This window comes from Onychomys torridus, chromosome 3 (assembly GCF_903995425.1).
Source record: "Onychomys torridus chromosome 3, mOncTor1.1, whole genome shotgun sequence".
NCBI lineage: Eukaryota > Metazoa > Chordata > Mammalia > Rodentia > Cricetidae > Onychomys > Onychomys torridus.
In genome coordinates, this window is record NC_050445.1 from 7,758,578 (window position 1) to 7,785,954 (window position 27,377).

At 38.4% G+C, this 27,377-nt stretch overlaps 1 protein-coding gene across 4 annotated transcripts in view; it reads left to right on the forward strand.

Moving 5' to 3' along the window:
• The window catches only part of Mpp6 (membrane palmitoylated protein 6), a 104,541-nt gene that overhangs the window by 21,593 nt on the left and 55,571 nt on the right, over window positions 1–27,377 (forward strand). For all 4 annotated transcript variants that reach the window (XM_036180241.1, XM_036180244.1, XM_036180242.1 and 1 more), the window contains exon 2: window positions 26,507–26,625. In XM_036180241.1, coding sequence (XP_036036134.1) covers window positions 26,509–26,625 — 117 coding nt within the window. In that variant the 5' untranslated portion in view covers window positions 26,507–26,508. The remainder of the gene's footprint in view (window positions 1–26,506; window positions 26,626–27,377) is intronic.

Here is a 27,377-nt window from a genome sequence, read left to right on the forward strand (position 1 = left end):
CCTAGAAGACACAGCTTTGAGAGACATTAGATTGTAGGAAATGGTAAAGATGGTAGGCAAGTAGAAGACATAGAATGGACTGTGCACACTTATAGGAGAGGAGGCCAATAGAACTGGCGGTTAGTGGACAAGGGGCAGGGAGCTGGAGGAAATGAATGGGCTTAGATAGGTTCAAGCACACGCCATGACAGGCTGTATGTAGGTGGACTGCTGTAGTGCAGACAGCTTTAGTACAGAGAAGTAGGATCTGCTTTATGTTATGAGTGGCAGTTGGAGCTACTCTGTAAAACTAAATTGAAAGTGGAGAATTCGTGAGGTAACCACTGCTTCACAGGTGATAATGGCTTAAAGCAGTGTGATAGAGGTGGAGGAGTCGGAAGCAGGTGACTTTTTCTTCAGTCACCTCTATCCTGATGGAGTTGAACTGGAGGGTAGGTCAGTGGGAAAGCATTTGGGTAGCATGTGGCAGGCAGTGAATTTGGTCTTCCTCACTGCAAAAGAAAGTTATTGCCAGATCTCTATGATGTCTACCTGTGTTTCTAAGTAAGTATGTAAACTTTGTACTACTTGGAAACAGTTTACCAATAAAATTCATCAGTCTGAAGTTACATAGTTTGAGATATTCATTTTTAATGACTCAAATGTTTATATTTAATAAGATGTGGCATTGATCCTGTAGTCATGTTTCTTGTTTTTAGTGCTTATTAGATGTATAAAAATACTTTTAGACATTATTAATATAATATTGTACTTTATATTTTCTTATACTATATTTTGACCTGTTTTGTTAGAGCTCCGATCAAGAGTTTGTTCAAAGGAGAACAATGGCAAGGTGAGGAACATTAGGATTAGTAGCGTGTAGTTGAGCTCTGCTGTTTGTTTACTTGTTTTTATGTGGCGGTTGTCTTCCACCTGGGCCAGTGAAACTTCTGAACCATAGAATGGACATGGGCAACATTGAGGATGGACAATGGGCCAGGCCGGTCAGAGGCACTTTAAATAGGGGAAGTGGGGACTCTAAAGCAAAGGACATAGTGGGAATTACAAATCCATTGAATTAAGGCTTTGGTTGTTTTTTGTTCTTGTTTGGGTTTTTTGTTCTTTAAGTGACAGTAGAAAGTTAAGGATTTGGAGAACGACGTGGAAATGAGAGGAGAGAAATTGAGGTTTTGAGAAGTTTTGAAGAGAATGGACAGATAGTGACATCATATAATATACCTGAAAGGTTGAATCTATAGTAGGAGGACTCAACTTGATAATGTAGGTAAATAGAAAGGACAGTCTTTGACTCCTGGGTGAAATACGTTAAAAGGCGTATTTTTTAAAAGGTGAAGTGGTGCTGTAACCGGAATTTGGAAGTCATCAGATAGATGCTAGTTGAAGTTCCAGAAGTAAATGAGGTCTCTTGAGAAGAATGAAATTGCCAAGGATACTGGCAGAAGTGTCTTAGTTAGGTTTCTGTTGTGATAAAATAGCATTACCAGTAGTAACTTGGGGAAGAAAAGGTTGTTTGGTGTATAGGTTCCAGTTCATGATCCGGGGAGCCCAGGCTTCCGAGGCTGCTTACTGCTTTGCTTTCTTGCCTTCTTCACCCTGCTTTCTTGCACACTCAGAATCACCTGCCCAGGGCTGGCACTGTCCACAAAGGACACTACCATATCAACCATCAATCAAGAAAATGCCCCTCAGGCTTGTCTACAGGCCAATCTTATGGAGGCATTTTCTCAATTGAGGTTCCCTCTTCCCAGATACATCTAGGGTTGGCAAGTTGACAAGAATAAACCAGCACAGGCAGTGATAGTCTGTCCTTCAGTGGAGTATTTGATCAGTTTGTAAGTTAGGCTGTTCCTAATTTTGTTGAAGACATTTGAGAGAGCAGTAGCGGAGTGGAGAAGTAAAGAGGCAGTCCCCAGTGCAGGCTGATCTCTAGAGGCTGCTGTGTGAGGGGGAAAGGGGGAAGGTTGCCTCAAAGGGAAATGAGGTTCAAAACCTATTTTTATGGTTGGAGATTTTTAAAAGTAGTTATTTATACTGGGAAAGATGTTAGCATTTCTGCATGTATAAAATGAAGAGGAAAACTGGACTTACAATTGAGAAATAACCCTGGGGTTACAGTCCCAGACAGGTGGGTATAATCATGGCACAGATATCAGCCTTGTAAACAAGAAGGGTATATTTTCCCTGACTTGAAGAAAAGAGATAAGAAATGCTGAAGGATTTCATTCCACAGGTGGAGGTAAATGTGGGGAAACAGGCAATTAGCCTCTTTCCTTTCTTTGCCTTTCTTTTTTCACAAAATCTGTTGACAGTGTAGTGGTAAATATTTTACAACAGGAATGTGAAATTGTGCCAGAACAATCACAATCTTGCAACACTTTTTATAGGTCTATTGACTATTGAAAACCTTGGGTTTAGAATAGGAAAGGAGTAAGAGGGAGGAAGAAGCTGCTAAAATAAGAGGGAGCAAGATGATTTCCTCAGGACTGGTCAGGACTACCTATATTGGATGTGTGCATGTAAGCCCTGGGCATGTCACCAAGTCAGTGTAATCTGCTCTCTATTTTTTATTTAAAATGTATTTTATTTAAGTAAAACAAATATAATTATGTTCTTAATGTAATGACTTCCTAAGAAACTGAATAAATTATTACTTTCCTTTTTTTTAATTAAGAAAAATTTGTTTTCATTTTACACACCAGTCAGAGATCCCCCTCTTCCCTCCTCCTGGCCCCCCTAGCTTTCTCTCCCAACTGAACCCCATTCCCCTCCACAAGAAGGCAAGGTCTCCCAAAGGGAGGCACATTCAGTAGAGACAAGTCCAAGCCCTTTCCCCTGCCTCAAGGCTGCACAAGGTGTCCCATCATAGGTAGGAAGCTCCAAAAAGCCCCAGGGATGGATTCTGATTCTACCACCAGGGGGCCCCCCAAGCAAATCAAGCTACACAATTGTCTCACCATGCAGAGGGTCTAGTCCAGTCCCATGCAGGCTCCACAGCCATTGATCCAACTTTCATGAGTTCCCACTAGTTTGGTTTGGTCATCTCTGCAGGTTTCCCTATCATGATCCTGATGCACTTGCTCATAGAATCTCTTTTCTCTCTCCAACTGGATTCCTGGAGCTCTGCCTGGTGTTTGGCTGTGGACCTTTGCATCTGCCTCCATCAGTCATTGGAGAAAAGCTCTGTGATGACAGGGTATCATGAGGCAAGCCAGTTAGTTCAGTTCAGGCACCCTCTCTACTATTTCTAGTAGTCTAAGCTGGGGTCTCCTTGGGGATTCCTGGCAACTTCTCTAGCACTGGGTTTCTCTCCATCCCCATGATATCTCCCTCCATCATGGTATCTTTCTCATTGCTTTTCCACTCCATCTCTGTTCCAGCTGACCATCCCATTCCCTTATGTTCTCATCCTCCATGCCCTACCCTCCATTTCCCACCCCTAACCCCCATTTCGCTCATGGAGATCTCATCTATTTCCCCTTCCCAGTGTGATCCATGTGTCCCTTTTTGGGTCTTCATTGTTAGCTAGCTTCTCTGGAGTTGTGTGTTGTTGTCTGGTTATCTTTTGCTTTACTTCTAGTGTCCACTTATGTCTTATCAAACCCAGGTATGTAAAGGAAGCTTTATTAGAAACAGAAAAATGTCGCTTTAGAAGCAAACTTGTGAAACTTCTGCAATGTTTGAAAAACTGTATGTAAGCGTTTACAATTTATGAAAGTCACAAATTATATTTTTAACTATATTCCAACTATTTTTTGAAAAGGTGACACCTAATACAGTTTGTAACTGGTAGAAATGAGGGCTGGCAAGGACATGCAGTTGTTTGCCATAGGGAAATCTACAACAAGGAAAGATGAAATATTTCTAGAGTTGAGTTGTTAGAGTGCTTCTTCACTACTTTGAACAGATTGCACATTGCTTAAGTTCTTGCAACCAGAAACTCTTTCAGATCTTAAAACCTAAAAGAATCTGTTTATTTTGAATCTGATATAAGTTTTCACTGACATGAGAGCTCATTGACTCCTTAAATTTCCATAGTAAAGCTATTTATGTATAAGATTTCACCTGGACACAGAAGATAGATAGATAGATAGATAGATAGATAGATAGATAGATAGATAGATAGAGGGAGCTTTTTGTGCCCAGAAGGGGTGATTAAGTAGCATTGGAACTTTGGGGAAAATAATTTGTTTCCCAGTTTTTAATGGAGTACTACTTCATATTTATTCTTTTGCAGTGCTGTTTTTAGGGAGTGGTATAAGCAAAAGCAAGCAACAGTCTGAACATTGAGGCCAGAGTAAAATGTCTTTAACTTTATGGGCTTATTCTAGCTTATAAAACCTATCATTTTAGTACAGCATGATATCGCACTCTACTGTGGATTGTATTTTATTGTAGGACTTGGAGCCCCAGTACCTAGTTAGGATGACATTGCTAGTGTGCCAGTTAAGGTGAACAATTTAGATTGACACTAGATAAGTGCGGCTATGAGGACTTAAATAAAACGAGTGGACTGAAAACTTTCTACTCACATTAAATTTTCATATTTACAAATGTTGGGAATTATATCTTTTAAAAGTTGGAAATATTCTTTATGGCCTGAGTTTTAAAAATGTTTTGTATGTTACATTTTAGTTGAATGTTTTACTAAAACATACTTCATACTATTGACCTAAAGAATACTTTAATGAAATAGGTAATGTCTTTAGGTTTTTCTTAAAAAAAAAAAAAAAATCTGTGTACTTTTTGTTATTATTATTGTTTTGGACAGTATTGGGAATGGAACCAAGGCCCTCATACCTACTAAGGAAGCCTTCTGCTACTGGGCTACATCATTTTTAATTCCAGAAATTGATTGTAACTTTATGATTTTCTACATTAATAGTGACTATTTACACATGATAGCTGCACTTATTTTTGTTGTTTTTTTTTAAGCCTTTAATTTAAAGCTGTTAATGGACATTACAGACAAAAAAGATTATTGTGCTTCTAAATGCCTGTTTTGAGTTTGAACTTTATAAAAATCTGTTTGTTTGTATTTCCATATCAAGTAAATGGAGTGGTCTACATTACTGATGCTTGATTTTTAAAAAAAATTCTAGTAATTTTGCAAGATGACAGTTTAGCCCTTTTCTGTTCTGCCTTTAACCATGTGTATATATAATATATATCCAGTCATAGCATCACTACATTAGGGATTTTGTTAAGATTTATATATATATATATATATATGTATGTATTAATAAACTATAGTTACTATTTTCCCTTATATTTTAATTTTCTTGGCATTAATAGTTATTTGCTTAGTTTTCCAAATACATTACTTACTGCTGTTCAACATTTAAATCCTTGCTAATTTTCTTCATCAACTTTAAGAATACTTATTTAAATCTATCAATTTTAACATGTCACTTCTGAGCCTCTTCCTTGGCCAGTACACAGTACAAACTCTCTGTGTCTGGTTGTCCCTTCTTGGGCATTACTTTTACCTCCTGGGTTGAACCTTTAGAGACTGGATCATGTATCTTTCTCTTTTGTTCTTTGTTTCATGTTCAGAATGGTAATATGACTTTTTATAATCTCAGGAAACATTAGCGGTAGATTAAATTTGTGAAACTTTATATCACCAAGTCATAAAATTATATTTAATTGCCTTACACTTGATAAGGCAAAGACTTTTCAGCTGTAAACATTGAAGGCCTTCTTCATCTCTGTCTTTAGATGTGGTCAGTGAGCAGTTCTGATTCCTGAATCTTGGCATGGATGTCTTTTCTCCCTTTCCCTTTGTCCCCAGTGCCCAGAAGTTTTACAGTCAAGTATATTAGTTTGACTCTGTTTTCATTGATTTTGCTAGATGCTCAGTGTTGTGTTTAGTTCAACAACTTTACAGTTCATGGGTCTGGAAAGTAACCAGGCTCTCATTTCCTTTTCCTCATTTTATGTGTCCTCTCTTTTTCTCCAGAACTCTCATCTTCTTTAGATGCCCACTAGTCAGATCCCATGTTTCCGTGTTTCTACCACTGTGTTTTTCTACCCAATGTGTATTTTATTGCACTTTAAGCAAGGACAAAATTAGATAAATTCAATTTGTCAAATTCAAGCACAACAACATTTAAGGAGGATCTTTGACTAGAAAACTCTAAATGTTAAATTTAATTATACTTTGGATAAAGGCATCTTTGGTGAAGAGATCATTCTGGCTTCTTGCAGATACTGATAGTGTTGTGATCTCAAACTAATAGCAAAGAGACGTTGTATTCCAATTTTGATGTGTCAGTTGGTTATCCAAAATTTTGTCCCCGTGTAGAGTTTATAGCTAGTAAGAAAAAGAAAAAATAATGCATGGCACTAATAATATTTCCTGGCATTCATCTATTTACTAATGATTTTTTTTATTATTTGTGCTATGTAAGGCACAATATTGGGACCTCTTAAGAAGAGTGTAAACTCTTGTTCTTTGAGACAAAGATGTAACTTAAAGGAGAGAAATGGAATTTTCTGGAAACTGATACAGTAGTGCTTTTATCCAGCTGATTTCACTTGAAGCCCCTGGTAGATGCCCAAACCTCAAGTTCTAGAACCATGTATATTCTGTGTTTTGAAAACTTTGCATGAATTTGATGCCTTTCCATCTTAAGCATTTGCCATGCATTATGGTTGTTGGCTGTAATTACTTCACAAAACTATTATGGATTTCTTTTTCCATCTTTTTTTTCTTCGTGGCTCTTTTATTCTTAACATAGATCTTAGCATCTTATCACAGAATGTTTTGCTTTCCTTAAGAAGCCAAAAATGTTCACTTTTTCACTTAAAATACCTCATAGCTTCTTTTTGGTACTTCCATCATTTCTCTTGCAATTTGGGACACTTTTTACATTAAAAAAGATTACTTGCACACACGGACATTTGGCCTGCAGTCTGGAGAGGGGGGAGGAGAAAAAGAGAGAGAGAGAGTCTATACAGCCAAGAGGTGTATATTGTATGGGTATGGAAGACAAACAGTTCATGTCTCTGATGGAACTGAGCAGGATGGTGCAAGAATTAACAGTGTCAGGTTTATTTTGAAGGCCATTTTCTTCAGGATTTTCCATTTGATATATTCAGACTATAGTTGATTATAAGGAACTGAAACTGTGGATAAAGAGGAATGCTATAGTAAGTGATGGAAAACTATTTGTTCGTTTTGTCTGGCAAAGTATTTTTATTTAAAACAGTTAAGGAAATATATGGATTGTTTTTGGATCTTGGTTTCATTTAGTAGCCATTATTATGGACTAAATGTGATTCTCTACAATTCAGATGTTGAAGCCCAGCTTGCAGAGTGATATTTCTAGGAAGTAAGGCCTAATGCCTTTACGAAAGTGACCCAGGAGAGTTCTCATCTTCACTGTCTACTGTGAGGATAGCAATGAAAAGTCAGAAGTCTGCAACTTCAAATAATGCTTCCATGAAACCACACTGGTACCCTTACCATAATTCCACCCTCCATTAACTGTAGGAAACAAACAGAAGGCTATGGTATGGTAGTTCCCTTTTATCAGCAGTTGTTTATTCTGTGATCTCACTTACTTGTGAGCAACTGCCATCTGGAAATAATAGCATAGTCTAATGACAGAACATGGTATTTTTATTAAGTTGTTATAATTGTGTTATTAATCACTGCCCATCTGTTATACTGTGCCTAATTCATAAGCTTCATAATAGTTGTGTATTTGTAGAATTTACAGAGCTCAGTACTATTTGGTTTTGAGCATATGCTAGGCATCATGTAATGTACACCCCATGGAGAAGGAGGCTCTCTATACTTTGTTACAGCAGTTTAAGCTGGGCAAACAATTACTACAATTGACTTTTTTTTAGTTATGTAATATGGAGTAATATAATTAAAATGCAAATCCATTATTGTTCCTCAACATTTCTTGCGATTCTTTTATGTTTTCCTTGCTTTGCTAAAGGTCAAACCCAGGGCTTTGTGCATACCAGGCAAGTACTCTACATCTAGCTACATCCCCAACCATAACTGTGAAAAATTACTTTAAGTAAAGAATGTGAGACAAACAATTTGAAAGAAAGGAAACAATTTATATTTAATAGTTTATTTTCTTTCATATTCTACGTCACAGTTTATTGGAAAGAAAATACCTGCTAACAATAATTGTCTAGTTAACTTTTACAGTTTTGGGAGACAATAAAAGAGAACAGTAAGTCACTTTAACTGTTTATCTGTACTACATCTCTTCAACAGTACTGGCTGCAAGTAGTTTCTAAATGGTCTCTTTTCTCACTAACTTGCAAGTACTCTCTTTCTGTTATGTGCTGTTCTGAGCAAGTTTCTATACCTTTGTAAACTTTTCAGCCACTTCCAAGTTCCACAAGATTTCTGATCCCTTCAGTTCCTGAGGTGGCTTAACAATGGAAATGATAGTTGGTGTTGACCTACTAAGTTGGTGTCTTGGCTCCCTCAGGACTAATAACAAGCCACATGGCATAGTGGCAGTTCTTGGACTGAAACTATATTTTCTCACACTAGTTGTGTCTTGACTAGCCAAGTACTGTGTCTCAAGATTTTTTTTTTTTTCTGCACATGTTAAAATGAGTCCTCAGTTGTGTTTCCCCTTGGCTTTTCACTTGCAAATTGTCTTTACTGTCCTTCTCTGTAGGCGGGAGAGAAATTTGCCTGATCACAAATACCCAGCAGCCATTTCTTAAATAGTTGACTGTGAGGCTTAATATTACTTAACTGCTCAGCTGGTAGCACAGGCTTGTTACTAACTAGCTGTTACACTTAAATTAACACATAATTCTTATCTATGTTTAGCCACATGGCTTGGTACCTTTTCTCAGTGCAGCATTCTCATCTTGTTTCCTCTGCATCTTGCTGACGACAACTCCTGACTCCCGCTCTTCCTCCTTCCAGAATTCTCCCAGTCTGGTCCACCTATACTTCCTGCCTGGGTACTGGCCAATCATCGTTTTATTAAACCAATTCGAGTGACAAATCTTTACAAGAGCATTATCCCACATTCCTTCTAGCCTTCTGGACATTTTCCTTCTTCTCATTAAGGGAAAAACAGATTGTTTTGTGGAGGAATCACACAGGAGGTTGCTGCTTATAAGTTATGATCTAGTTGTAGACTGTGGTGCAGTCTGGAAATACTCCATTAAATTTACCTCTCCGTTAAATTTACCTCTATACCTCCATAGACTTAGAGTGATAGAAAGTGTAATATTATTTAGCTTATGGGTTTTTGTTTTTGTTTTTTTAAGACAAATGGGATAGAAAATATAGAAAAAGAAATAACTCCATGTGGAGCAGCTGTTTAAAAATAGCTTAGCCTCAAAGCTGTATTTAGGGAAACACCACAATGGACAAGAGACCTAAACATGAAATTAAAACATGTTATCTGACCCCACAGGGTAAGGCAAGACTCAATCATGGTGCAGTTAAAATAGGAGATTATAAAGGCGTCCACTGCTGATGTCATTTGACGGCTTTGGTTAATAACTTACCACCTGTAGGTGTGTGCTGATATTAACAGTATCTCATGGCAACAGTAGTAAGTCTTCCTCCTTCAGTTACTGTAAACAGAAAATACTTGTTTTGTCATTCCACATTTGTGAGAGAGTTGTGGAGCATTTAAGAAGAGGTAGAATAAGTCCTCTGAGCCGATAGTATTTAAAAGAATCAGTATAGAATTCAACTTAGTAGTCTCAAACCAGGTACCCTGGAGCTACATGGAAGAGCACTCTAGTGTACATTTCATGTGTATGTGTAGCTAAAAGAGGAAGGTAAGTAATTTTTTAACTTATTTCCACACTGTCCTGAAGTTTGTTTTCTTTTGGATATCTGAAAAGATTTTGGCTAAGGTAAAGTATTTTTTTGTCAGAAATTTTCTTATTTGCAAGATAAAAGGAGTAATTGTTAATGACTTAAAATTTAATAGTAAGCCTTAAAGAAGTTTTATAACTTAAGGAAACCTATTAGAGTTATTTAAAGACATTAGTTAATGTGACAGAATGGGGCTTATTAAGAAAGTAACTTGTGATTAAAAGTACAAATTTAATTCTTATGGCATGGGATATGTTAAGGAAATTAACTCCAAAGAGAAAAGTCTGACCTTAGAAATGATGCCAAATAGAGTTCAGTTTTAGGTTATATTTTTATATTTGGGGGCTGTTGTTTGTTTGATTAGTTTGGTTTGGTGTTTTGTCGTTTGGTTTGAGACAGAGTCTTACTCTGCAGGCCAGGCCAGCCTGGAATTCAAAGCAATCCTCCTGCTTCAGCCTCCTAGCACTAAGATATTTCAGAGCTGCCAAGGTCTGTTGCTGTTGTTGTTGCACTTTGTTCCCTTCCACTTTTATTGACTACTGAAGTGTTCTCTTTTAATCCTTTGGAATCTGTACAGCTCTTCCTGTTAGTGACTCTTACAGTAGTGTGTGTAGGTTAGACAAGCCCTTGTTAACTACTGTTTTGTTACATAGATACACAGAAATAGAGTAATTGTGTAAGAACTTTAAGGTATTCCCTGGTCAAGCCGAGAGCCTTTGAATTGTGCCTGCTTTAAATCTCTGCTCCTTCCTTAGAAGTAGTTCTTATAATATTTTATTTCATTTCTTTCCAGATGCATACCTATGCATTTATGTGTTGTACCTCCACAAAACCTAAACTTTTGTTCCTTCATTTCTCTTTCTTTTTATGCATGCACGTATGCCTGTACACAGTGCTAGAGATGGAAGCATGGCACCTAGGGCTTCATACATAGCAAGCAAGTGCTCTATCTCTTAGCTCTATCTCTAGCCCTCCTTGTACTTTTTATTTGGGACAGAGTATCATTAAGTTGTGCACACTGTCCTCGAACTTACTCTGCAATTCAGACTGGCACTGTGAGTTCCCCTGTTTCAGACTCCTGAATAGCTCAAACTGCAGGTCTTTATCATTAGGCCTGACTCTAAGCTTCATCTTCTACAAATGTAACTATAAAATATATTATTATGTTATCTTAGTAATATCTGACTATACAGAAATTAATATCTTAGAGAAATGTTCATGTTTTTACACATAAGCCCATTTCATTCTTTGTAAACTTTAGTAACATTTATTTTACCCTTCCCAATATTGAGACCATTGGCATTGTTTTTAGTTTTTTCCATGTTTTGAAGTAATGCCAAAATGAACTCCTGATACGTTGCCACTTGAGAAGAAATATCACCTGTAACATGGTCATCTCTTTTAGTTGATAGGGGAATTGTTTCTCTGAAGGATCAGTGAATTTAAAACTTTGAAATCCTTATCAAACAGCACTCAGATTCTGGTAATCCTGGCGTGAAGAGGTTGGGGTTGCAAATATATGTTTTTAAAATTGTCAAAAATGGCCATTTTAAGATACTGGAAATTGAGCAAAAAGCAGTTAAAACTTTGAGAAACATTTATTCTTGTAAAACAGATGGATTTGTTATAAGAACAGTGTGAATTTGTGACCTTTTAACCTCAGGCTCTTCATCACCTAGGTGAGTTGCTGAGGACTGCTTTATCAGTTCTGTGGTAGAATGTTTGCATCCTTCCCAAGTCTTAGGTTAAAATCCCAATCCTCTGTGGGATGGCATTAGTAGGTGGGTCCTTTGGAAGTTGATTGGGTTTAGATTAGTCCAAAGAGTAGAACCTTCATTCGCATGGCCCTTAGGAGATGAATGAACGGACAGTACAGGGTATTTTGTAAAGGAACAAGAACTAAGATAATCAGCTCTGCTACCGGTAAGTCGGGGTGCCTCAATGCAAGCTGGGATGGAGTTATAAGTAAGTCGGGGTGTCCTGATGCAAGCTGGAATGGAGTTATAAGTAAGTTAGGGTGTCCTGATGCAAGCTGGGATGGAGTTATGAGTAAGTTGGGGTGTCCTGATGCAAGCTGGGATGGAGTTATAAGTAAGTCTGGATGTCCTAATGCAAGCTGGGATGGAGTTATAAGTAAGTTGGGGTGTCCTGATGCAAGGTGGGATGGAGTCATAAGTAAGTCAGGGTGTCCTGATGCAAGGTGGGATGGAGTCATAAGTAAGTCGGGGTGTCCTGATGCAAGCTGGGATGGAGTCATAAGTAAGTCGGGGTGTCCTGATGCAAGCTGGGATGGAGTTATAAGTAAGTTGGGGTGTCCTGATGCAAGGTGGGATGGAGTCATAAGTAAGTCGGGGTGTCCTGATGCAAGCTGGGATGGAGTTGTAAGTAAGTTGGGGTGTCATGATACAAGCTGGGATGGAGTTATAAGTAACACAAAAAGCTATTACTTCGCTGTTGAAAGTGGTAAATTTAATGGGAAACACAAAGAAAACATGCTGCTTTGTTAGTTTAAGGTTATAGATTTGGTTTTTGTGAACAGAAACTTAACTGATAAATCTCAGAAAGGAGCTGAGGTATGCTTTCTGCACTGGGAGACCCAAGAGAGTCTGGCAAAAAGTAAAAGCTAAGGGACTTGGATTTCCAAGCCCACATACACACAGACAACCTTTGCCTGTGTCATTGGCTGATCATTAAGCTGAAAAGACCTCTGTACAGCCCCAAGGGAGCCAGGCTAAACTGGACTGAGATGTCCTGCCTGTGTGCCTCTGAAGGAGACAGATTTTGGCAGGTTAAGACACATTACTGGAAAAACAAACTAACCCAGTTACTGCAATATGTTAAGAGTTTGATGCTCCAGCAAAACTGCCATGATGAGTGCAAAAGAAAAAACATAGAAAAATTAAGTTATAATCAGTAAAGCAGTCAATAGAAATTACCTGTGCATGAGGTTAGGTCTGACACAAGTATTAAATTGGCTATTTTAATATACTGAAAGAATGTAAAGAAAGAGTCAACAGAGAGAGGCTAGAAGAACCAAATGCAAACTTTAGATTGGGAAAGTACTATGTCTGAAATGGCAGGTGCTTTGGATAGGTTCAGGGGCGGATGTGGGAAAGTACTATGTCTGAAATGGCAGGTGCTTTGGATAGGTTCAGGGGCGGATGTGGGAAACAGAATAAACCTGAAGGTCAATAAAATGTCTTTATTCCCATAGAGAGGGACAAAAAATAAGGTAATGGAAGAACTTCAGAAGTCGGCGGGGCAGTGTGTAACATTCCAGGATGTCTTGGGACAAAAATTCCAGTGAGGGGAGAAAAATGGCCAGAAGTAGTACTGGAAAAATTGTAGCACTAAGCCATTGCAGGGTTTGGGTTAAGGAACTCACAGGGGTTCCTGTAAGGTAAGAAGCACAGCAGACCCTGTCTTTTCCACAGTGAGTGCCTATAAACCAGGACAGTCATCTAGGGCACAGCCGTTTGCAGATTCTGAGAGTAAATTGGCAGATGGAGAAGATACTGCAAAGAGGCACTAAATCAGTGCTGGTTTGAATGGTTTACCTTTGTGGGGATGTGGGGTTGACATGCCTTCCCCAGAACTCAGAACAGCTCAGAACCAGCTAGTCCTCGTCAGGATGCCTAAGAAAATGCTTAAGCGCTGGCTTGAAGAGTGGGGAAGGCATCTAGGGTTTTAATAGGAACTACCCTCACAGGCTCCTGTGATGAAGCTGTGCTTGGTCCCTGTCTAGTGGTACTGTTTTGGGAAATGCTGGATTCTTTGGGTGGGTGGGGTAGGGTTGGAAGAAATAGGCCACTGGAGGGCATGTCCTTGAAGGATGATGTGCCCCATCTTTAGTCCTTGGAGTGTCTCTGCATTCTTTGTGCTGTGAGATGAACAGGCTCTTTCTTCCATGTGCTCCTGCTGCCGTGGTGGGGAGCCTTACTTCAGGACAAAGGAGTGAGGCCCACAGACTAACTGACCCCTCTGAAACTGTAGGACCAAATCAGTAATTCCTTTCAGGAACTGTTCCCTCTTTTATTTCAGTCACAGCTAAGTTTCTGAAGATGAACACAGGAAATTAGTACTAGAGTTCAGTTGTTGGTGCCATATAGTTCTTGTTCCTTTAGAATTGCTTTAGGAGAGAAATTCAGAGTTTAGAGATAGTCTAGAATGCTGTAATCGGAATATAGTGGGCCATTCCGGACAGAGCTCAGAAGCCAGAGTATAGATAGAAACACGAATTGGAAAGGCTGCCCCATAAGGTTATGGTAATGAGGACACTAGCAAGAATTGTGCTAGAACCCTTTCATGTTACTTGCTGAAACAAATAATTTGTCTGTATTTATGCATGTTTTAAGGTTCTGATTGAGGCTGGATTTAAAAATGATAGCCTTTGTGGGGAGGTGGAGATGGAAGAAAATTCAGGACAATGTAGAAGTCTGTGACACCATGGTTTCTGGTTTCTTTTGCCCAGCTTATGATGAGAATTGAAGCAGGAAGCATGGCTCAAAGTGTAAAGTTAGGGCTAAAAAGTTATCATTTCTTTATCAATTACCATCATTAAAAAGTTAAGAAATTGAACAATGTGTGAAAAAAGCCGTGAGGTTTCTCAGGAAGTGACCAGATCCTATTCCTTGAATGATTAAGGTGTAAAGGTTTCAAACTCATTTGAAAAGCCGAGAAGAAAGCTCTGGGTGCTCTGGCTTGGACAGGGCTTTTGTGGGTGTAGCTACTCAGCTACTGCACAGACTAGCAGTAGACCTCCTCACTGTCTACCACATGATTCTGGCTTTGTGCTCAGTGTAGACTGCAGGAATTCCAAGAGGCTTCCATTCAAATTTCAAAGGAAGACTAAGGAGGCCAGGCAATGTGTAGGAGAGTTGGAATCCTGCAGGTAGCCCCAAGAGGACAGGATGTGAAGTTGTGGATAGTCTGAACTGCAGTGGTGTTCTCAAGATATCTGAGATGCTGAAACATGAACCTTCTGATAAGAGCCTCAGGTAACAAGTGGCACCAGCCCAGAAGAGAGGCGGTATGAACTGCCTTACACCTCTTAGAGCTCATGTATGATGTTAGACATAGGGTTCCAGGAAGAGTTTTCCTGCTGGGCTTCAGTCTTGCTTTGGTCTGATCATTCCTAGCTTTTCTTCCATTCTCCTCTTTTTGGAATGGGAATGTTTTTATAGGGGCTCACAGTTGTTTGCCTTGAGTTTCAGAAGAGATTTTTGAACGAACATTTTAGCATTGTTTAAACTGTCAGGACTTTGGAGGATGCTTGGTGATGAACTAAATATATTTTGCATTATGAGATGGCTTGCGTGCCTTTGGAAAGCCAGGGAGAGAAGCTCATGACTTGAGTATGAAATGGCTCTTCGAGGCTCATGCTTTTGAAAGCTTGGTCCATTGTTGGTGGTGGAGTTTAAAATGGAGCATAAACTTGAAGAGGTTTGATCTAGCTCGAGGGAGCTGGGCGAGAGGGGCTGCTTTTGAAGGTTGTTGCTGGTCTCTGATCCCTGTTTTCTGTCTGCCATGAAGTACACCTCTTCTGCCATACACAACTGGGGTCCTAACCCTCTTAGACCATGAATAAAAATAATTCTTCCCCTTAAATTATTTTCCCCAGGGATTTTGGTCATAGCTTTGCAAAATTAACTAATGGGTTTTATTCTAATCCTCACCAGGAATGTAAGAATCGCTCTCCTTATCCACCCCCACCCCACCCTGCTTCTATCCCTCCCATCTTTCCTCTTCCCTCCCTTCCCCATTTTTTCCCATTCCTGGTCTCCCTCCTCTCCACCTCCTTTTTGCTGATCTCTTGTCCCTCAGTCCTCAGGATCCTTTGGCAACAGTGTTGATGTGGTTATAAAATTACTTAAAACTCAAAAGGAAAGAAGGGACTTCATCTTCATTTGTAGAAACTGTCCCAAGAGGATGGAGCAAATCCCATTTAATTTTGTTTTGCTGTGTTGTCTCACTCCTTGAACTTGGACATGTATCTGGTTGTAGAAATTGTGGGCACAGTGGAATGAATAAAGCCCTACCTTTTTGCTTGATGTTTAGAAAGAGAGATGTGGAAGAGACTCTTTAAAGTCAATTGTGTTGTTGGTAGGGTACACCAAAATGTTGTTGGTAGTTTTTGCTAGTTTTTTTCTTATGGATTTTTTGAGGGGGGGCACCACACAGCTCTCAAATAAATCACAGATGGAGGTTTATTCCTACTTATAAATGCCCAGGCTTAGCTTGGCTTATTTCTAGCCAGCTTTTCTTAAATTATCCCATCTACCTTTTGCCTCTGGGCTTTTCCCTTTTCTTACTTCTGTATTCTTACTTCCTTTTACTCTTATTCTATGGCTGGCCTCTACTATCCTCCTCTCCTTGTTCTCTTGCTCCCTCTTCTTCTTCTCCCAGATTTCTCCCTCTGTTTATCTCTCTGCCTGCCAGCCCCGCCTATCCTTTCTCCTGCCTTGCTTTTGACCATTCAGTTCTTTATTGGACCATCAGGTGTTTAAGACAGGCACAGTAACACAGCTTCACAGAGCTAAACAAATACAACACATCTTTGTGTCATTAAACAAACCATTAAACAGCATAAACAAATGTAACACACCTTAAAATAATATTCTACAACATACACATACTTTATAAGATGCTGTGTACTGAAATACTGGTGGGCCACTACTCAAGTCCTGTATTGGCCAGTGGGTGGCATATTTGTGGTACAGACTTGAATGGCATTTGTGAACATATTAAATAACTTAGTAATTTCTTAACGATGCTAAACTTATACCAGTGCTACTCTTTGGTATTTACTTGGCACAAATGCAATTTAAATTCATAAGCAAGAGTATAAATAAACATGACAAGTTGGAAATAATGAAAAAAATTGAGAAAAGAGTCAGGGAAAATAATGGATTTTTTGAAAGATCCTAGTAACAAATACAATAAACAGTTAAAAAAAAAAAAAACCCAGAAAAGTAAGGACATTATGTGGGAAGGTCTATTATGAAAGCAAATACTAAAACACAGTTACAGACCCCTAAATATAAACAACTTTAATAAACAAGAAAGAATATGCTTCTCATAGAAGAAACTATATCAAATATCACAGAACACAGCAGTAATCATTGTAGATGTGGTTGGGATTAGTCATTTTTAAAGAAATATTTTCAGTTTATCAAATAAGTAAAATCTTACTATATGAAATATGTTGTATCTCAGATATTACCTAAGACAAAATTGTCTGGAATGGTTAAAGTAAAGGGCTAACAAAAGGTGTCAGGCAAATGGAGGCAGAGGGCACGGGCAGGGTGCTGATGCCAGGCAAAGTCCAACACTGGTTCCTGAGCAGTAGGAGTGAGAAAGGAACAGCTGGGCATGGGGGCACACACCCCCATCTCAGCACTCAGGCAGGCGCCGAGGAATCAGCTGGTGAAGACCATCCTTGGGGAGATTTTCAGGTTACAAGGAGACTGTTGAAAACAAACAAAAAGCAGCCCCCATCCCCCCCCAAACACACAAAAGTAAAAAAGGAAGAAAAAATAAAAAGGGACATATTTTTATACAGGATAACATTTATAACTAACTGTGTACCAAGTGACATATCAACCACCTTTATGAAACAGAACTACCGGAAAGGCAAGGAAATGTCATCAAATGTACAGTAATAATAACAAGGGGCTTTAATAAACCATGTGGAATACAGAGTAGATCAGCTGAGCAATTATAAGCGAGGGGCTAGACGATCTAAATCATTACATAGATCTTCTCAGATACAAAGTAATCATTAGTAGATCTTATTAGATATATTGTGGACTTTGAATCCTTGTAATTGGTGGGGAATATTGATTGTTGAGTGCTGGAATATATCAGTAAACAAAACTAAACAAACTTGTCTGTAGTATAGAGCAGTGGGTGCTTATATACAGTGGTAAAAGGGATGTAAGGGGTCAGGGGCAGGAAGGATAATAAAGGGGTACTTCTGGTCCTTCTGAAAGAGATGAATATTTTTACTATCTTAAGGCTTGTAGTATTGCAAATATATACATACATACATATATATATATATATATATATATATAAATCAAAATATATACTTTTTATATGTAGTTACACTTAACTTCTAGAGAACTTTAAAAAATAAATTACCCTGGGTGGTGGTGGCGCACACCTGAAATCCCAGCACTTGGGAGGCAGAGCCAGGCAGATCTCTGTGAGTTCGGGGCCAGCCTGGGCTACCAAGTGAGTTCCAGGAAAGGTGCAAAGCTACACAGGGAAACCCTGTCTCGAAAAACTAACTAACTAACTATAAATAAATAAATAACTACAAAAGCATATTATAAGTTGGTATTGTTTTTTGAAATGCCAGTTTATAACCATATTGATAAAAAGTCTGATAGAGAAATTCCACATCCAGAAATTTAACCTATAGACATACCCATAAAACTACACAACAGTTGTAATAACAAAAGTAGTTCTAGACAACTTAAGTGTTTCATATAAATAGGTTAGATAGTGTGTTAGTCTACACATAAAAGTATTGTTTCTTTACACATGCAAATTGAAATCTTAATCAGCTCTGTAAAAGTGACATATAAGAGACTGAAGAGATGGCCTGGTGGTTAAGAGCATTCAATGTTCTTGCAGAGGAATGACTTCCCAGCACCTACATGATGGCTCATAACCATCCATAGCTCTCAATTCCAAGGCTCTGAGGCTGACTTCTGACTTCAGCCGGCACCAGGCACTCACAATGTGCATACACATAAGCTCAGGAAAACATCCCTAAACATACAATAAATCTTTTTTAAAATGAAGTATATATGCTGCTACTTAAGACCTGGAGGAGGCGTTGTGATTAGGAAAGTATACAGTGATGGTATACCTCAAGCATATAAGATGGACATATAGAAGCATAGATATGGTGGTCGAAAGAGAAGTACCTGAAAGGAAGTATCAGTCCACAGTTTCAAACAGCCTCATAAGTCAGCTTTTCATAACTTATTACTGGCAAAATTGACTTGAACTGACATGAGGTTTTTTTATAATCTTTATCTACTTAATTGTGAATATTCTTAATTTTTGGTACAATTAATTTAATGTCCTATCATGTTTTCTTATATAAAGAATAATGATAGACTACATCTATCAGGAAAAAATGATTAAGATAAGTAATATTGGTAAATCTGACTAAATTAGTTAAATGATGAAAATTACAGATGGTGATATCTAGATGTTTCCACACTCAGTTGATCTGTAAGATTTTATTTATAGATAATAATTTTATGCCAATAAAATTTAACAAATTTCCTAAATGAACACAAGTTTGTTAAACTGTTACAAGGAAGAAAATTATTCTTGTGTCTTGAAGAGAAAAATCCTCAATTCAGATTTTTCCATAAAGTTTCTTAGTTATTCTCACTTGTAGACGATAACCATTACCTCCTACTGTGCATAGAAAATCCAACTGAATCTCAAGGCAAACTATTAATGTCAATAACAGAATTAAGATTGCTGCACACAAGATTAATCAAAACTAAAATTTTAAGCAATCTTTTTCACAGAATAAGGCATTTAAACATTCAGGAAGAAGTCTGTGAAAAAATGTCAGGATCTTCACACACAAAACCATCAAGTTAGTGAGAGATTAAATATAACAGCGTGGTGCTTCTGTAGAGCCAGGAAGCATGTTGACAGCTGAGATTTATACCATGGGGACTTTGTGTGGCTGCCTCGTCTTTGTCTCTCTTTAGGGAAAAGTATGAATTTTTCCTTAAGAACAAAATATTTATAGAAGAGAGCAGAAGGCCTGAAGATATTCAAAGTGAATTTAAATTCTATCTTCACATTTGGGGTTCCTAATTTCACACTTTAATGTTTCGATCATTCAGAATAGAACAATTCATTGTCGTCTTTGTGCTGTTGTAGGAGGGGTGGCGGGAGGAGGGAGGAGGGGAGGAGGGAGGAGGGAGGAGGGAGGAGGGGAGGAGGGAGGAGGGGAGGAGGGAGGAGGGAGGTGGGGAGGAGGGGTGGAGGGAGGTGGGGAGGAGGGAGGTGGGGTGGAGGGAGGAGGGAGGGGGGGAGGAGGGGGGGAGGGAGGGGGGGAGGAGGGAGGAGGGGAGGAGGGAGGAGGGGAGGAGGGGTGGAGGGGTGGCGCGAGGTGGGGAGGAGGGGTGGAGGGAGGAGGGGTGGCGGGGTGGAGGGAGGTGGGGAGGAGGGGTGGCGGGGTGGAGGGAGGTGGGGTGGCGGGGTGGAGGGAGGTGGGGAGGAGGGGTGGCGGGGTGGAGGGAGGTGGGGAGGAGGGGTGGCGGGGTGGCGCGAGGTGGTGTTTCTGATGCAGTGTTGTACTAGGTGGCAGAGACTGACCTGGCATTCACTCTGTTAGGCTGACCTCAGAATTTTGATCTTAACTTAGCCTTCCAAGTGGTAGAATTACTGACATGTGTTACTGTGTCTGACTAGACTTTATTAATTTAAAAATTCTTTTTATGAAATCTGTTTCTTTCTGTTTGAGAGGACATCTTTCTGAAAGCATAGGATATCCTGGAAATTGTTTCTAAGAACTGAGATTGAAGCTGGGGATGGTGGCATTTGTATGTAATCCCAAAATTTGAGGCTGTGGTAGGAAGATCAGACATTCTAGGTCAACCTAGACTTCATGAAACTATGTCTTTAAAAAGAAGTGCCAGAAAATTATACTAGTCTCTGTTACAATTGGTAAGTCCATTAAAAACATGGCAGTGTGCTCTTTCTGAATTAATCATCAGCAAAGGGGATCCCCACTGCTTAAATTAAAAACAACAAAAAAAGATTTTCTTTATAAAGTTGCAGAAACTGTGTAAGTAAATTGCTATGCTTTGGATTGTTTTTTTTTCTTTTAATTTTTTTTCTGTGGGTGTGTACATATCTAAAGGTCAAAGTTCACTCAGGAGTCATTCCTGAGGAACCACTCACCTGTTTCTGTGATGGAACCTTTGAGTGGACTGTGAATTACAATTTGTAAAATAGGCTGGGCCAGTTGACCAGCAAGTCTCAGAGACCCTCCTATCTCTCCCTCTCTGGCCCTGGTTTTACAAGTGCCATAAGGTACTATTGGAGAGTTTTCTTGTATCACTTAGCATGGGGACCTTCTGGCACTCCCTATTTAACAGATAAAGAAGCTGGCTTGGGAAGGCTGAGTCATGTAGCCAAGTTCTCAGGACTAGACAAGTGGCAGAGTGGAAGCTCTTAGCCATTCCAAAGTGCTGTTCACTTAAATGCCTGCACATCACACACATACTTCTCTAAGTTGAATTTTTAGAGGAGAAATGGCGTCCCTCGTTTTCTTTTTGTTGTTGTTGTTGTTTTTGTTTGTTTTCTTCATCTAAGTGTGTAAGAAGTTCTGAAGAGAGGGTGAAATGCACTGTGCACATTTACATTTCTACTTTTCTTCTTTGGCTCAGTATAATTAAATGGGAATCTTGGAGCATGAATCTTAACAGTATATTGTCATTTTATAAAATGTTTTCTTTTTATTTATTTAACCAGTATTCTGTGATCATAACTACCAAGCTCTGAACCAGATCAGTGTTCTTTATGGGTTCATGCTGAACTCCAAGGAGAAGGGCAGGGAATGAGAAAAATAGTCATCAGCTGGGGTCAGGAGGGCTACAAGGGCTGATGACCCCAGCCAGTAAGTTTATTAGTATGATAGATCCTTATGTACCCCTCAAATGGGGAAGCAGAAAACAAATCAGTAAGGAGCATCAGACAGCAAATTCCAAGAGTTCAAGTCCCTCTAGTAGGCAAAGCATTTCACATCTCAGTGTCTGAACATTTTACCACATCTTTACAGGAAAAAATGTCAAGTTGAAGGCCTTGGCCCAGGCCTCCCGGAGCTTTGGGGCCAGACCATTGCTGGCCTTGCCAAGCATGACCTGAAGGGAACAAGCGTACTGCACTCCTTGTTATATACACAGGACCTTGGCCCTGCCCAGCCCCCAACAGTAATCGATCTTCCTCCAAAGTCTGGTCTGAAGGAAGCATCCCTGTTTCAGTGGGTTCTTCTTATTATGTCTTTTCCTGTTGTTTTATTTCATAAAAGAATTCTGTTGCTCTATTACAAGCACATAAAAATTATCAAAATGACTTTTGGTGCTTTCATAAAGTTTTTCCAAATATGTAGTGAGATTTTTTTTTAAATGTGGCAATTCACTGATTTTTGTAAATTAGGCAGCAGGTATCAGGTATGTGATTATATTACTTTTAAAATATAAATAATTCTAACATCTTGATTTAATACCTAAGTTGTCATATTTTCCCTTGGGAAGTTTAGTTTCTTGAATTAAATGGGTGTGAACATAGCATCAAATGTGGTAACAAAAATATTTTTAATATTAAATTATAATCTAATCTTAACTGAATACTTAGAATATTTCACTTGATTCCTTACAGTTCTAAAACTAAGTAAAAACACTTTTGTAAAGTTCTGTTCTGGAACTTTTAGAAAAGAATATAGATAGTTAAGTGTCGTTCATTTTATTAAAATTACTTTACATGGTGTTCTATAGTGCTTAGAAGTATAACAGTAGAAAGTATTACTGTAAAACTTCTCCCCTTCAGTAATATAGACAGTTAAACACAGCACTCAGCCTTACATTGTGAAATAATGCATAGGAGTGAATACATTGTTTGAAAACTGTGGTTGTGGAGATACACTGAAATGCTACATTTTTGGGGGGACTGAAATACATTATTGAGAACCTATAATGTACTAAACTGCATCCTAGTTCTTTGGGATTCAGGTAGGAGCAAGACATATGATTTCTGCACTTCTCAGGATTTGACAGGAAACTGTGCTTTGAACAAAATCACATATAATTATATGGGTTTGTCAGAATTATGGAGTACTGTGAATATATGTATATTAAGAGAAACCATAATTGGAGCAGCCAGTGAGGTTGAAATTTTGCTTCTGAAAGATGAATGTGAATAGGCTGTGCAAAGGTGGTTGTCTATAAACGGTGTAAACAGGAGAGGATTTTATGTCAAGGCTAAGGAAGGATTGGGTGGTTAAAGCTACAAAGTTGTGTAGATTGAATCCAACAATGTATTAAATGGCTTAAAATCTACCTTTTAATTACTTCCTTTTGGGTCATTGCCATGGTTTGGATCTGTAATGCCCCCCCCCCCCAAAGGTTCCCAACCCATGGTACTATTGGGAGGTGGCAAAACCTTTAAGAAGTAGAGCCTCATGGGAGTTTGGGGGGCATGCCCTCAAGAGGAGTTCTGATACCTTGGTCTCTTTCTTTCTTGTCCTGGCTATGAGGTAAACAGCTCTGCTATGCATTGGGTTTCTGCTGTGGTATGCTATTAAAGGCCCAAAGCCATGGAGCAGTTGGTTATATGAAAACTTCAAAACCGTAAGCCAAATAACTATTTTCTCTTTTAAGTTGCTTGTCTCAGGTATTTGTAACAGTAAGAGGAAGCTAATAGTTATAGATTGGCTGCAGTAATAGTCTGGGCAAGATACGATTATAGCTAAGGAAAGAATGGATAGATCCAAAGAAATAGTGTGAGAGGAGGGTTGGCTCGTTCCTTCGTCTGAGTTTCTGCTTCTCCCGCTTTAGAGCTTATGTTTATGTTGGCCTGATGGTTTCTCCCTAGCCATTCTTTTTCTTCATCTTTTTTTTTAAACTCCTACTAAGACTTTGCTGGTATTCTAGAAGGAGTCTTGAAGGGAATAGACACAGTAATCAGTCTGCTGTGTTGTGTACTGAATTTTATTTAGGTACTTAGTTAAAATATTTATCTGTTGCTCTGACAGTGCTGCACAGCTCAGGAAACCCCATATATTTATGCTTTTAAAAATGTAGTAGCTAGCTTTCTATATTTTCCATTTCAAGTAAACTTTTTAACTTAAAATCCTATTGGAAGGGGGTTGGGGATTGCTCAGTGGTAGAGCACTTGCCTAGTAAGTGCAAGGCCCTGGGTTCAGAACTCAGCTCCGGAAAAAGAAAAAAAAATCCTATTGGAATATCTATTATGTTTCATTCTTAAAGAATAATTTGAAAAGAATTGGCATCTTTTATATTTTAGTGATTCTTATTATAGAAATGGCCCTCAATACATTTGAAAATGACATATAGTATAATTTTATGATTTCCTTATACCTGAACATCATATTTTACCTTTAGGGAAATTACTGATTTTCTCTTTTGATCTGATATATAGCCACTCAGAAAATTCATAATGAAATAGCTATTTATTAGCACATTTTAATTGTAATGTAACTGACTGATTTCTATTTCCCCTTTTAGACACTCACCCTTTGCATTTCTGATTTTTCCACTTTGTGAAGTTCAATCTTTCGTTTTTTTTTCTTTTAAGGATTTTTTGGTTTTCTTTTTAACATCTCCTGACTGTCTTTGCCCTCCCAGTTCTTCACCCTTCTCTCTCCTTTCAGTCTCCTCTGTCCCCTTAGAGGTTGTAATTGATCCACAGTGGTTTGTTTCCTCCTGTTTTCTGTCTCCCTCACTATACCCTCCCTTGCTGTTTGCCCTTCCCTCTTTTGGTAGGAATCAAACCCAGGCCCCAAGTGCTAGGCAAGCACTCTACTCCTGAGCTACATCTGCAGCCCTTTACTCTTTTCAAGGCCTTCCCTCGGCTTTATCTGGTTGCATTTTTGTTTCCTGCCCCAGCTCCCTGTCTTTCCATTTCCTCCTCCGCTGCCACCCCACCCTACCCCACCCCCATCTCAGTGGCTCTTTGGAGCTTAGTGCTTATGCTTGTTGAATTTGACACCTTGTTCATGGAGGTGGATTTCCTAAATGCTAGTTCTTGATTTATTCATATTTGAGATTGGAGAACTACATTAAATACTATCTTTTCTCTCACTCAGATTAAAGTCTCATTTTCTACACCAATCTGATGAAAAGGTCTCTCCTTTAGGCATTATGGAGGAGTGGAATGTTCAAATAGCTTCTTCTGAACTCTGAGACTTCCCTTTCTTCCTGGACTCTGAATAAATTGAGGGCACCTCCTTGCTTTACTGATGCCTGGCCCAACTCCTCAAAGCTCCCATGGCAGGGCTTCTGTCGTACAGGAAGAACTTGCATACACTTGTGTTCTCCTGCTGTTAACTATGTCTGATTTATTTCATGCTTTAATATTTGGAGTATTTCTGTCTTCTGTTTAGGGTTTCTTTGTTTTGTTTTAAAACATGAAAGTACTTTATTGGACATTTGGGTGTGAAAGGACTTTGATGAAAGAAAAAACTACCCTTGTTTCTGTTCAAAACCATAAAGTAACAGAAGACACATCTGTAAGAAGCAGTTCAGACTCTGTTGCCTGTAATATTGGAAAGAGCAGAATCCCTCATTTAGTCAGTTGGGTCGAGTCTGCTGTTACCCTTTGTTAAATGCCCTCAGGCTTCCTCTTTATCTGTGTATGTGTTCTCTAGAATAATGTAGCTGAAAAGAGATATGTATTAGGTTTTTATTGTTGTGTATTAGGATTTCCATATGTGAGAGCTTATCATTTTAAAAGAAATAGTCACATTTAACCCCTTTACTCGATGCTCTGTGTTTCTTTTTCTTATCTAATCGCCTGGTTAGAAACACTACTGGTTTTTCAGTAATGGGGGAGCCAGTTTGCCTTGTTCCTTTCTAACATGTAGTGTTTTGCCATTAAGTATGATGTTACCTTCATATTTTTTTTTATAGATGTGAGATATGCTGTACTGGGTAAGGAATTTATTTTGTAAGTTTTGTTAATGCTTTTAGGAGGAGGAGAGGGATTTGGGAGTGTTTTGTTTTTTCACATGAAATGTTTTGGATTTTGTCAAACACTTTCTTGTGTATCTGTTTCAAATGCCCTTGGGTTCTGTTCCGTTGTATTGATTGACTTTCATATAGTGCATTCCTGGGATAATTTATTTATATTTGATATTGGTGTATAATCCTTTCTATATATTTCTAGTTTATTTAGCTAGTATTTTATCTTTACATCTATATTTCTAAGGGATATTAGCTGTAATTTTCTTAAGAGTGAACTTGTCTGGGCTTAGAACCAAAGTACCTAGTTTCACAGAATGAACTAACAAGAGTGCTCTTGCCGGGCATCGTGATGCCCGTCTTTAGTCCCAGCACTCTGGAGGCAGAGGCAGGAGGATTTCTTGAGTTCCAGGCCATCCAGAGCTACATAGTGAAAACCTGTCTCAGCTCCCTCACCCCACCCCACAAAGCAGAGTGTTCTTACATTATTTGGAAAGTTTGTCAAGTTTTAGTTTTAATTCTGTTTTTAAATGTTTGGTGGAATTTACCAGTGATCTGATTTTGGGCTTACGGGAATTTTTGTGTGTGTTTTATTAATTTAATCTCTATACTTCGTATAAGTCTTCAGATTTTTCATTTCCTCTTAGGTAGTATCTTCAAATTTGGGGTGAAAAAAGCTAATGAGTTTTAAGTATGTGTTTATTAGGTGTAGTTTTATAAAATCAAAACCATATATAAACATTGATCCAGTTCATGGGATCAGTGTGAAACTCAGTGTTTAACAATTTATTTTTTTAAATAAGATTTTCCAAAAGAGTTTTGCTAATTTCTTTTTATTTGTATGGCTTTATATTCTTACTCTATAATGGTCTGGAATTTGAGTATTCTTTTATTTATGTATTCACTAATTTTTATCTGGCTTTTGTCTCATCAGAAATGCAGCAAGTTTTGGAAAACCTTACGGAGCTGCCCACATCTACAGGAGCAGAAGAAATAGACCTAATTTTTCTCAAGGGGATTATGGAGAATCCTATTGTGAAATCACTTGCTAAGGTATACTAGTTTATTGATAAGATTACTGAAGGACTTTGAAAATGGTTTTTATGGAAGTCTTTTCAGTGATCACGATTATTTGATACACCTTTTTGCATAGTTAGCAAATAACATGTCACATGATGAAATGTTAATGTATGCAAAGATAAGGTTTACTTGCCTTTTTTATTCTGCTCTTAGAAAATGGGATGACTCTTAGCTTTTGACCCAGTACCTTATAGCCAGACAAGTCATAACAGCACAGAGTTGAGCTGGAGCCTGGGAAAGGGATTTTGATTCTGTCTTCACTTTCAACCAGCAAGGTGTTGATTTTTTTATAAAACATTGTAACTTATACCTGTTTATTTAATTAATTTACACCTGTTGATTTGAATTTTTAATCACTTTTTTTTAGTTTATTTAATTAAATTTTTTACTTTTAATTTTTGAAATTTTAGATTTTTCTTTTGTAACCCTGATTAACTCACTTAATGCACACATACTTTGTCATACAGTCCTGTTTGTAGTTCTGTTTTAGTTCACTTAAAATTCCTTAATAATACTTACTTTGAACATCCAAGGAAGCTCGGTATATATATTGCTTGTTTCACACCCTGCTGGCTGATACCTTAGAGTTGTTCCAGGTGGGTTTTGCTTTTAGAAAACCATTCTGATAGTCCTCCAGCCCCTCTTTCATGGAGCCATCTTCTCCTTTTTGTTTTTCATTGTACTACTAAAATCCTGATCTCACCTATGTGGGTTTTTTTGTTGTT